Raw genomic sequence first — 12,343 nt, 5'->3', positions numbered from 1 at the left:
CGTTTACACCCTAAACTAAAGCCGTAGAAAGCAAGTTAATTTAAACATGATAATCTTCATTGTTTTAATATACATTTATTTATCCACTTCATGACCATTTTTGTTGAAGAACATTTTTGTTCAAGCTGAATGTGAATTATTATTATTATTATTATATTTGGTTCGGGGTTAAGTTGCATCCCTTTACATGCCATTTGAAAGTAAGAAGTAATGTAAGAAGATCAAGAATCAATCAAAAATAGGTTTCGAAGAAAAAGAAAGTCATTACATTCTCTTTGTCTTAATGTTTTGCGTTTGCAAATTTTTCTTTTTGGAAATGTGGTTTGTAAAATACTCTTTTTCTGTAATAGAGATCTATTAAAACTTCTATTTCAACTCTTTGAGGTTGCATCTCATTTTACCATGGATTCCTGAAATGCATGTTGCCGTGACATTCATGTGTGTCACAGGAAAATCAAACAGTGCTTCCGACACACACTGAATACACAATAACACACAATAACACACAATCCCAACAAGTGGAATGAAAAAATAATCAGCGAGAAGAAAAAAAAAAGAAAAAGCCACACACACAATTAAATATGAGTCATAGAAATGCCAACATAAAACCTGACTTTTTAAATGATGGCTCAAACACACACGTTACTAATAATGCCCACAGGCTGAGTCAACAACCAAAAGAAAAAAAAAAAATCCAAACACTTACTCAGTCAAACGCACTTCCTCAAGGAAATTAGATGCGGCCCGCGATAACGTGAAGCAGCTAATAATGTGTGGTGATGAATGCTTCTTGCCTGACAATGGAGGATTATACATTATTATGGTTATTATGATTGTCAGGTGGTCCAGGCGTTAATTAAGATCAGAGTAGAAAGTAAACTCACCCACATTCACTTCACTGCACTGTTATCTGCAGAGCGGAGTTCGGTGATTAAAGGCAGCCATTAATATGTCATAAATTATTAATGCACAATGACGAATGTTTTTATTGGTGGCTGTTTGCTTTATTATAGCATCTACATCGCTATTAATAAGCTGTACTTCATTCTGCTGACAGGATTTTCCTCACACTAATCAAGTGACTAAGGACAGAAGTCACTGTGTACTGCAGATCCCCAATGAAGGGAGTTAGTGATCTGCAAAATGACTAATTGTAGTTGTTATTGTATCACCGCAGCACATTTTAGCATCTGCCAGTTCACCGTTTAGAGCTGCAACATCTGGCTACAAACCCGACTGAATGAGAGCCGTCAGAGGAGGCATGAGTTGGTTGGACGTGAAGATGTTCAGTCGAATCGTTGGTGGACAGGGTTTAGTTACACTGTGTTTTATTGAGGCAGGCGGAGAGGATGTGGAGGGTAGGTCCACACCAACAAGCCCAACAGGAAGTGTTTCTGCTGAAAAAAAAAAAAAAAACAGAAGTCGAACTGCACCACAAGCTGCAGCCCCCCAAAATGTGGCTGATCAACGCTAAGCACTTTAACCTCTATGATGGTGTGATGCATTTTAGAATCGGTGTGGCGTTTTTCATCCTTCCTGATGAAAGGACAAAGGATGTCGAGCTGATTAAAAAAGACTGGACTGATTTGACTTTATTGTATTTTATGATATTGAGCAATTTATTTGTTAATTTCATGTGACTTTCGAAAAGTACAATAAATAAATCAAGCAGATGCTACTAGACTTGGTAATTTGGGACTTTGGGCTTCACAAATATTCATGATTGTTTCTCTCTCTCTCTTCTCTCTGTCACACACACACACACACACACACACACACACCGGTGGAAACCCCCCTCTCCGCGCGCTCGTATCCCGGACTGACACCTCAACCCAGCAGCCACAGCGTGGGCGGGACTTCCGCCTCAGCGCACCCGGAAGTAACGGAGGCAGGTCGCTCGTCTTGACGGTGCATCCATATGCTCGTCCTTTTAGACGTTTTAATGTGATTTAGGCGCTTTTCCTTTGCTCTAGACAGGTGTATTTGCAACGATGTTATCTATAGATTTTCTCGACGACGTCCGTCGCATGAACAAGCGACAGGTAGGTAAACGTTACCGGGACTGCAGTTCACCACATCTGGCTGCCTCTTTGTATTGCAACCGCAGAGCTAACGTTAAGTGGCCGCCGAGCGCCTCTAAACCCTCCGGCAGCACGTCTGCCACTTGTTAGCGACCTACAAAGTCAAGTCTTTCATGCCAGCGTAGCTTTCAAGGCGTTAATCCTGCACCGCAACATGCAGCGGGAATAAGAGCAACGCTGCCTTCAGTGTGTAGCTAAGCTAACGCTAGCTACCATTAGCATTGTAATACTGTATCATTGAGTCGGTTGCTAAAATTGAATTGGACAAAGCCAAGAGGGCTACACGGTCCACTTCATACCAGAAGAGTTTTCATAGTCACAGAGCCAAGACCTGTACTACGTTAGCAGTTTCATCCGGTGTTTCCGTTTTGGTTTTTGAACTATTAATTCACCTGTGATCACGCAAGTCAGTGTGTGGCGCCGTTGAATTGACCGTATTCTTCCCTGTCAGTCGTTAAATCAAAGAAAAGTGTGTGTGCGTAACGCAGCACGACTTAACCGCTGCACAAACTACATCCTGCAATTCATCAGACAGTCAAAAATCACTGATCACTTTAGATTCCAGCTTTGCAAGAATGAGACTCATCTGTGAGATGTAATATCACCTCTGTAAGCACAAAATCTAAGAACATGTAACAGGTGCTGTAATATCTCTCACACCAAAACCTTCAATAATGCATCTATTTCTGTTTTTTTGTTGTTGTTGTTTTTTAAAGCTCTATTACCAGGTGCTGAACTTTGGTATGATCGTTTCCTCTGCGCTGATGATCTGGAAAGGACTGATGGTTGTCACGGGCAGTGAGAGTCCTATTGTTGTTGTTCTCAGGCAAGTTGGTCCCAAGTGTTGGATTCTGATTCTCGTTCTGCAATAATTCAGCATTTCTAAAATCTACTGGTGTTAATTAGTGTCGTGAGAGTTGACTTTATGACTTAAATAATCTTGGTATCAGAATCTGCTTTACTGGCCAAGTGTGTGCACACTGAAGGAAATTCACAGCTAGTAGGTCGGAGTCTACGCAGTACCACAAAAACAATCAGACACAAATCAGATGGCTTCTAAAATTTGTAAACTAGTACACAAGCCGTAAGTCGACATGCACAAGAAGTTTTTCTTTCAGGGACTTGTCTTTGGTACTAATCCCAGACATGCAGTTAGGAGCTAACATGTATAAAGAAGAAGTTCATACCTCGTTGATGCTTTGCAAAAACAATGCTCTTGTCCTTTTTTATGTATTTATTTATTTTTTTACTCCCTATTCTAATGTCATGCAGTTGCACCCGGCAGATGTTTTACCAGGTTTCACCGTTTAAAGGCACTGAAGCACAAGACTGTCATACCTGAACCATCTTAGTGATATCGACTCATTCTGATTCATTTCAGTGGAAGTATGGAGCCAGCTTTCCACAGAGGAGACCTCCTGTTTCTGACCAACCGGGTAGAGGACCCCATCAGAGTTGGAGAAATTGTGGTGTTCAGGATAGAAGGCAGAGAGATCCCAATAGTACACAGAGTACTAAAGATCCATGAAAAGTATGAAAAGACTTTTTTATTGTGCTTGTTGTTTGAGATTAAGTTCTACTTCCAGTATCACTGAATCCCGTGTGTGTGTGTATTAAACCAGCGAGTCGCGTTCCTAGTATTGATTTTATTTGGTTTCTCTTTAATATTTTGTAGCAATCAGAGCTGTGTGCTCTTTCACACTTATCAGGTGTCTTTATCCAGACTTTATAGTGTGTTGGAAAAAGGTTGATTCGCAACGTGGCCTCTTAAACATGCTGATAATTCATCCGCAGGGAAAATGGAGACATTAAGTTCTTGACCAAAGGGGACAACAATGCAGTGGATGACAGAGGACTGTACAAGCAGGGCCAGCACTGGCTGGAGAAGAAAGATGTGGTTGGACGAGCTAGAGGGTAAGAATTTCTTAGTGATAATTTGAACTGCTTTATTGTAGAGCAAAGGAAAAGTAAGACGCTTTGGACTCGAGCCTGAAGGAGAATAGCATTTTAAGGGCAGAGACGCACCAAGCCACCATCAGAAAATTTAATGGCATGTTCAGACAAGGTGATGATGTTTAAAAAATGGGAAGAGCCTTCCACGTGTGCCTTTTGTGGCTTTTTTGTTTGTTTGTTTGTTTTGTTGATTTCATCACTTTCAGTTTTGTTTTCATGCACTGATTGGCAAAGCTAAATGGCCAGTCAGAGGGGTCTCTCCTGGTTTCCAGTGCCAAGGGGGGTTGGACACACTACACAACTAGGGTAGCAGAAACCTGCAGGCTCTGTGCTGGCTGCTGTTGGCTGTTTTGCCACTTATTTAAAAATGTATTTTTTTTTTTGCTGAGGCAGAATGATTGCACAATATATATTATGGAGAAAACCCTGAATGAATGAAACCCTGCAACACATTTTTGGGGGTTTTCCCCATAATATATATTGTGCAGATAGGTTTCCCTCTGTGGGATTTAAAGTACAAACCGCACTGACTGACTGTGGACCCTCGTGAAAACCCCAGGAACCAACGAGGCACGAATAGCTTTTGCAAGATGGCCGAACCTGTCAGTTTACCTCTGGCTTGCATTTTAAAACTCAGATACCGTTTGTGTCCATAACATTTCAGTCAATCAGTGCTCTTATCCATCTCCAGGTTTGTGCCGTACATCGGAATTGTCACCATTCTCATGAACGATTACCCCAAGTTCAAAGTAAGTTTGTCGACCCTGTTGCAAATTTCCAGTTGATGACATTTGTTTGGTTCTTAGCTTGAGCGTTTCTAGCGCTTTCCAGATGTTTACATCTCCCGCGTTTTTATCCTGCAGTATGCTGTCCTCTTCCTGCTGGGTCTCTTTGTGTTGGTCCATCGGGAGTGAGGCGACTTCCGGAGTCAAGAACCATAAACTACGTCCAGGAAACCTTAGTCACACCTTTTCAAAACAGAATTAATTTAGACTTTGTCAAACTCAACTGGCTTTTGTACCATTTGTTTGAACATTTTGTAGAACTGTGGATAACGTGTTCACATTTGAAAAATCTAAGCTTTAAAAGTATTTTTGTGCGGAAACTAGACTAGAAGTCAACTCTTATTTGTAATCCTCAGAATGTGAAACTGCATTCTTAAAGATTAAGTCTTGTTATTTTCCTGTTGGGTCATTGTCTTTTGAAAAAGATGTGAAGTATTTTATGACAACTGAATTAAAGTGATATTAAATATTAACTCTGGTTACCATCCACTTCTGCATTTTAGTTTTTCGTCTTGATATCTTAACATAGTTCAGCAGAAAGGTTCCTCCAGAGGTTGACTACCCTCAGGTAGAAGGCAGTTACACGCCTCCTGGACATGGATGGATTACTGAACAGGCCTGACCCTCTCTGTTAATAATTAAAAAAAAAAAAAAATCAACTTCCTAATCATAAAACAATTCTCAAAATATTGCAAAACATACATAAAGCCACCACAGCAGATGCAACACAACTAACACAAAACGACTAACAGACACCTTAGGTTTAGGAAGCTGTTCTAAGATGTGAAATTGATGTCACACCGTTTTTAATTTTTGTTTTGTTTTTTGTTTTCTGCATTAAATTTGAAACATCAGCAGGCTGAGTGCATCCCTACCCCCCCAGGCAGGTGGGAACCCGTCTGTTTCCCGGCTATAATCTCCTCTTACTCCTTTCATGCGTCCGTATTCTTCCACGCCTTTCTATAGGTGTGGTGGCAACGGGTGGCAGTGGCTCAGTTGGTAGAGCGCCCACCTACCGACCATAGGGTCGGAGGCTCGCGTCCCACTCTTCCCAACTGCCCGTCAAAATGTCCCTGGGGAAGATATTGAACCCCCACCCAGCCCGTTAGGAAATTGGGGAGGGGAGGCCTAAAGGACCACAAGTGTAATGGTGGTGTTGAATCTTCTTTATTTGTATACGATGTGTCTGACAGTCAACTGGTCCAAAGTCTTTTGTAACCTTTTCCCACCTGGAGAGCAGCAACGATGCTTCCAAAGTCTTCAGAAATGTTGGTTCGAGCACGCCTCCACAAACCTGTGTTCCCAGGATCAGAGTCTTAAAGTGAAGGCCCAGATTTCTCTTTTATAAACACGGCAGGACGTCCAACACTCACAGATGACTGTCCCGTCGTTGACTGTAACTTTTGACATGTTATAATCCTAAAGGTTCACATACTTTTGACCATGCAGCCCTTCAGAGGTCACCACAGCAGAATGTGTTCCCCATGTTGGTTGCTGTTCATTTGGCATGAGCTTTTGTGTCGAAAGCGCAGCCTTGCCTTTTTGTCCAGGCTCGGACCGGCACCGAGGGTGGGCGGGGCCACACCTGGTGGGGTGGTATTCGAACCAGCGACCCTTTTGCATCCCAAGTCCCCTTACATACTTCTTATATTTGAAATTGTATAACTTTCCCTTTAATGTTGCTTCAGGCCTTTTATTGAAATGTAATCACAATTTCAGTCATATTTATGCAAAGAAAGGTTCACAAACTTTCAACTACTGCTGGATGTCTGGTGAGCAAGACCTCTTTGGGTAATCTTAAATCATTTAGCAAAAAAAATAATAATTGTTTAAGAATGATGATGAAAATTGAAATAATTCTTTGCCCACGCGTTCATTTGTAAATGAGGGGCAGTGCTTTATGTGATAACTTTCTGATTTAAAATGGACGTGCGTCGTGCGTACTGACGTGCTGTGATTATTAACCTTGTCACTCTTGATTCACACAATGTGAGGACACATTCCGCTGAGCCTGTCCATCATCAAGACCTAATCACACGGGTCGTTCTTTGGTTTCTGTGTGGATCTGCTGAAGCGGAATCTCACCAAAACACTGCAGCACGGCCAGACAGTCATGGTTAGAGATGAGAATGTCAAGTTGTCTCATAATTGTCTCATTTGAACTCTCACTGCTTGTTTGATCAACTGTGGAAGCAGCTTTTTCACTTCAATCCTCGCAACGGAGTAGCCTGACAGGATTGAAGGATATACGAACCCACAACCACTTTTGCGTTTTAATGCCAAAGCTTATGAAAAGAGCAATAAACACGCTGCACCTCCCCCGTAAACGTGCAACTTTAGCGCCCTAATGTGACAAAGAGGCTCTGAATTAGAAGTGAGAATCAGCAGGTTCTCCCGTCCTCAGAGGGCTGATGATGATCACATCAACATGCTGCCACTGGCCAAATGTCATGTTGCTCATTGGAAGTGGCCAAGCGGAGACGGACCATGGCAGGAAATTACTATATGTTGATCCAGATTGATGCTTTATCACGACGGACGTTTTGTGGCCATGATCACATTATTTTCACCAACAGTACACAATCTCCTAGGAATTATTTCGGCGTTTGTCAGTTTATGGAACATTCATTAATACTTGCCAAATATTGAATCACTTTTATTGATTTAATATAAACTTTCAGGAGCACGATGAATATGTTTCCTTACACAAAATATTTACACGTGTTTGCGCACTAAAACGCTTCTATTGGGGGAAACCAAATCAAACCTTAACCTCACTGGGGGTTTACGCACTGATAATGTCCCTGATCATTGAGTTGAGCGCCCGACAGGACTGTTTTTCCACCAATCATTTGCATCCGCCCCGACTTAATGATGAATCGTGTTGTGCGTAAAAGACGCACAGCCAGAGACGCACAGTAATAAAACTTTAATAATAATGAGCCCAGCGACAACGCACCAGGCTGAATAACAGCACACACACCGTGAGCAGAGCCCACCCCGGACAGGACAGCCTATAAAAGCAGAGTGCGTCTGATGAATCCACAGCCAACGGGAGACACTCGGACATTTGCGCCCTGGAGGACAGTTCGCCGTTGCACGTTGAGATGAGAGGACTTACGCTGAATAACGTTTGCCAGTGTGGCTTTTTCACTTACCTTGTCTTGTTTTCCTTTGTGTCCTTTACTGCCGCAGTCAGTTTCGACTTGACTGAGCTTAGGAATAAAGTTGCAAAAATCAAAGTCAATCCAAGAGGAAACCTCTGGGCTACAGGTAACATCCCATCCTCTGTTCTTATTCCTTTTAGAGCGACATTTGGTGCCATTCTGTTTTCATGTGTTTCCCCACAGTTCATCTCAGATTCCACAAACGCGTATTTCTCTCCTTCAGATATTAACGATATGTTTGTTTTTGGCTTGGCAGGACATTTCATGGGGAAAAAGAGTGTGATGGATACCCCCATGTTGCCTCCAGCTGAGGGGCAACGCGTCGATGCGCTTGAAGGCGCCCATCCCGCGGAGCAGAGCGCTCTCGGAGAGCTTTTCCAAGAGTTTCTGCGGGTGGCGTTAGAAGCGCAGGTGGACACGCAAGAGAGGCGCTCGCAAAATCAGGTGAAGACCTAAATTGCCCCCCTCCCCAATGCACATAGAAGATGAAATGACATTATTCTGTATTTACATTCGAGTGTGCGCACTGTCTTTTTCAGGAGGCGGACTTGTTGATGAAGATTTTAGAAAGCTACACACGGAGCAGAAAGTGATACAGAGGATGAGAGGATGAGAGTCTGGCGCACATCAACACGGACCGGGGGGCTCATGTGACCTCATGGGTTAAGAAAAAGAAAAAAAAAAAAAGAAAATACATTAAAAACCTGCTCATCATGATTGTAATTTACTGTAACCTTCATTTGCAATACACTTTTCTCTGTTTCCTTTGATGAATATGTTTCACATTGTCGTGTTGTTTGAGGTCTTTCTATGAAATAAAAGAGTTATTTGCACAGCCGGGACTCAGCTTCAGCACATAAATTCTGACTTTTTGAGGGATCACGGTTGGACTTTTCATGTCCTGTATCAGGAAACATAAAATACTTTGGGGGGAAAATCGCAGCTCAGGCCACCGCGTCTCTCTCTCTCTGTCTCTCACTCTCTGTCTCTCACTTGCATTTTATTGTGACCCCAAAAAGCACATGTAAGCAGTCTCTGTAATTATAGCCAGATGCTGAAGAGCTCGGTACATATTGGCACAGCCCTTATTTATAGGTAAAAACATGTCTAAAATAGCACTTATATAAACACAAAGGTGGGCAGCTTATATAAACCACATTGTCTGGCTTCCTGGATACTTCCACATGTTCTGTACTTTTCTAGCCCTTTGCATAAATGGATGATCTGTTCTTTCGATCAATAATGGTCAACTGAGGTGGCGTCTGTGCCTCGGGCTGATCTGTTGTATTGTGAACAGGAGGACTGAAGCCCAGTATCTCTCCCACGATGCCTCGTCTGCTGCTTTATGTCACTGGAAAGGTGTGAAGCTGCACTGTGTCCAAACTAGGGAGCAAGTGGGAGGAAACATGGACCATTATCGGTTACTGAAAGTAGATCCGTCTCATGAAACAAATCCACTTGATCTTCATCATCACCTTCTTGGCACAGCAGAAGTCTTCTCCCGCAAATGTGTTAACACTTTGGTGTCACACCGTTTTCACATCTGTCAAAACGTTTAGCACGAGTCATTTAGTGACCCGAAGTTTGTTGAATCAACTGTGTCAAACCAAACACATGTTCCCAGCTGTTACATATTACAATCCCTAATGTTTCTGGACCGAATGGACTAAAATTCAGTACTTCCAACCATAAGTTGCATTTGGTCTTCATTTTTCTGTAAATAAAAAAGAATCAGTACAAATTCTGTGCCATGTGAATCGTCTGAATTGCATGTAAAGACAGCTCGATGCAGAAAGACCTGCACACAGGAAGGAAACTCCCAGGTCACCTCGAAAAAGGAGCAGCGGGGTTTGTTGTCTCTGGTCAAATCTCCTCGGATGCTGGAATACTGATCGACATATTTTGTATTTTGTTGTCTACTGCGTTAGTGACCGTTGGAAAGAGTGTGAAAGTTTGACCACGAGTTGTGTTGCTCTGTTGCATGTTTCTAATGTTGTGTTAGTATTCGAGCATTTCACAAACAAATAGTGTCATTTCGGACACTGAGCTTCTACTTCAGCCTGTGTCCCCTGCTTTGAAAATGTGACTTCAGACCTTGCCAGTTTATTAGGTCCTGCAGCCCACAGTGCACCACATTCAGGACTGTGGTGGATGTTGACCCACCTCTGAATAGTTTTTTATGCACTAAAACTAAAGTCTCCCGCTTTCTTTGCTGCATTTTCTGAGATACAGTGATGGGATTAGGGGAGAAGAAAGGGAAAACTCGGATGCAACACATGAGACACAGAGAAATAAAAAAGCTGCAAAGGATTTAAGAGTAAAGTTTGCAGACACAGCAGTGAAATAGTCTATAAGCATTTGAGAAGCACCAAAAGTTCAAACACATTAATTCCACATTTGTCACTTTTGTTATTGAGTTATATTTCACAGAATCTCACAGAATAAACACGGTGTAGATTATGTCGAGGGGTAACGATAGTGTAGCTGGGCTAAAGATTTATCCATCCTTTATTTACCGCCACTTGTGGCCAGTGGCAAACGGCTTAATTTAACCGATTTTCTGCACAAAGTGCTCTTCTATCAAATCAAGGCATTTGTTAGACTTTTTAGTTATCAGCATTGCTTTCACATGATAACAGTGAGGAAACGTAGAGGAAATGATGCGGCTCTACAGTGGATGCAGCAGCAGTAGCAGAAGTGCCGACTGGGAGGTCAAGTAAAAATCTGTGTTAAGGTCGACCCATTTATCACCGACCACCACAGCTGGCGATAAACAAATGTGTGTCAAAAAGCATCATTTGAGCATATTGTAGTCAACGTTACCGAAAAGAAAATCTTTGGCACAGAGAAAAGTAAGTAGTTCAATGGACCGAGTGATTCAGGTGCATTAAGTCACAATGAACCTGTACCAGTACTGCACGCTGTGTGGAGGACTGACATCGCTGACATGTGCTGATTCAATGTCCCAGACTTTATGATCCTTTTGGAGACTGTAACTCGTGCAGCTGTTAGAGATGTTTCTTGCAAAATGACCATAATGACAAAGAAAAAACGGTTTTAACAGCACACCGAACAGCATACTGGGCCGTATGCATGTAACTGAATGAGCCTGGAATGGATGCCTTCAACAATTAGCAACGCAAAAGGTCCAATTAAGTCCTAGGAGGTTTACAGAAACAACCTGAGGCTGAGTGAGCAGAGGACGAGAAACATGGAGGCTTCAGGTGCAAAACATTGTACATAAGTAGGTTAGTAGGAGAGAAAATTGGGTACAATTTAATAAAAAAATGTGCTGAACAGATACAGGTCATTTCAGTGACTCAAAGTGATTCAGTCCTCAGAGGAGGAGTAATTCAAAAACATAAGTGTTCCCTGGTCTATACAATGAAAAGGGTTAAAATTCAGGACATTGTGACACATTGTGACACATCGGCCGACGCTTCTTTTTGGATTTGCTCTCAGGATTTGCTATTTCATCCTCATGTGATTTCTGTCTGCATGATTAGCTGGATCTGTTGCACACAGCGCAGCTCAGTGTGTTCAATGCATGATTATTTATTTCTGCATGTGTGTGTGTGTGTGTGTGTGTGTGTGTGTGTGTGAATGAGTGAATTTTACTCAAATTTAAAAGTGCAGAACCGAACATGCTGCAGAGGGTTAACAGTGCAAAGATCCACGCGTAGTGTTTGCTTTCTCCCTCCTGGAACAACGACAGATCCAACTTCACATTTCTGTGCTTTCTGTTCATTTTCAAATGGCTCCAATGCTCAAATAAATGTGTCTCAGGTTTATCTCATTATCCTTCTTTCTGTCAGCCTACACACATTTCCAGCTCTGTGACTTTAAATTCAGAGAAATGTTGATGCTAGTCACAACCATTTCCAATTTCTTAATTATTGTCGGAGTGCATCCAGGGAAAGGTCATCATTGATTTATCCCAAATAAATCTGTATCAGGGAAGGATGTGAAATGATGTTTGAGGCAGATAAGGTGTTGACTGTATCAGAAAACTGCCCTTATGTCCAATAATCAATGATGTTTGACAATAAGCAGAACTCTACCTTTACTATATACTGTTAATTTTAATCATAGAGTCACTAAACTCTCTGCTGTGATGCAGATAAGATAGTACAAATAAAAAAACTCACATTGCAGAAATATTAAATTGCCTATAGTTCTTTTCAATTTGTAGAAACAGTGAACAGTGATGCAAACAAGGAGCTGTCATACAAATGTCCTCGTCAGGCATTGTGACAGTTGATGCTTAAATGCTGAATGATTACATTTCAGATTTCTTCAACAGAAATGCGATTTGCCTCTTTCATTTGTTTCTTGGTGTTGCTTTCATATGAGTTTC

At 41.9% G+C, this 12,343-nt stretch overlaps 2 protein-coding genes across 3 annotated transcripts; both read left to right on the top strand.

Annotated features, from left to right (window-relative positions):
- The first annotated feature begins 1,852 nt into the window (after window positions 1-1,852).
- sec11a (SEC11 homolog A, signal peptidase complex subunit) lies at window positions 1,853-5,308 on the top strand. Of its 2 annotated transcripts, none has more exons than XM_067490055.1 (6): window positions 1,853-2,042; window positions 2,798-2,907; window positions 3,463-3,612; window positions 3,876-3,995; window positions 4,726-4,783; window positions 4,898-5,308. In XM_067490055.1, the coding sequence occupies exons 1-6, from the start codon at window positions 1,992-1,994 to the stop codon at window positions 4,946-4,948; spliced, it is 540 nt and encodes a 179-aa protein (XP_067346156.1). In that variant the 5' UTR covers window positions 1,853-1,991; the 3' UTR covers window positions 4,949-5,308. The 2 variants fall into 2 exon arrangements, with proteins under 2 accessions (XP_067346156.1, XP_067346165.1); XM_067490064.1 differs by lacking the exon at window positions 1,853-2,042 and adding an exon at window positions 2,666-2,690.
- A 2,527-nt stretch (window positions 5,309-7,835) lies between these two features.
- On the top strand, window positions 7,836-8,828 carry nmbb (neuromedin Bb). The gene is made up of 3 exons (XM_067493319.1): window positions 7,836-8,092; window positions 8,243-8,430; window positions 8,526-8,828. Exons 1-3 carry the CDS (start codon window positions 7,927-7,929, stop codon window positions 8,577-8,579), a joined length of 408 nt encoding a protein of 135 aa, XP_067349420.1. The 5' UTR covers window positions 7,836-7,926; the 3' UTR covers window positions 8,580-8,828.
- Window positions 8,829-12,343: the final 3,515 nt, after the last annotated feature.

The sequence above is a fragment of the Channa argus genome, chromosome 2 (assembly GCF_033026475.1).
Source record: "Channa argus isolate prfri chromosome 2, Channa argus male v1.0, whole genome shotgun sequence".
Lineage (NCBI taxonomy): Eukaryota > Metazoa > Chordata > Actinopteri > Anabantiformes > Channidae > Channa > Channa argus.
Note: the sequence above shows the minus strand (reverse complement) of the source record. Positions and strands in the feature narration are given on the sequence as shown.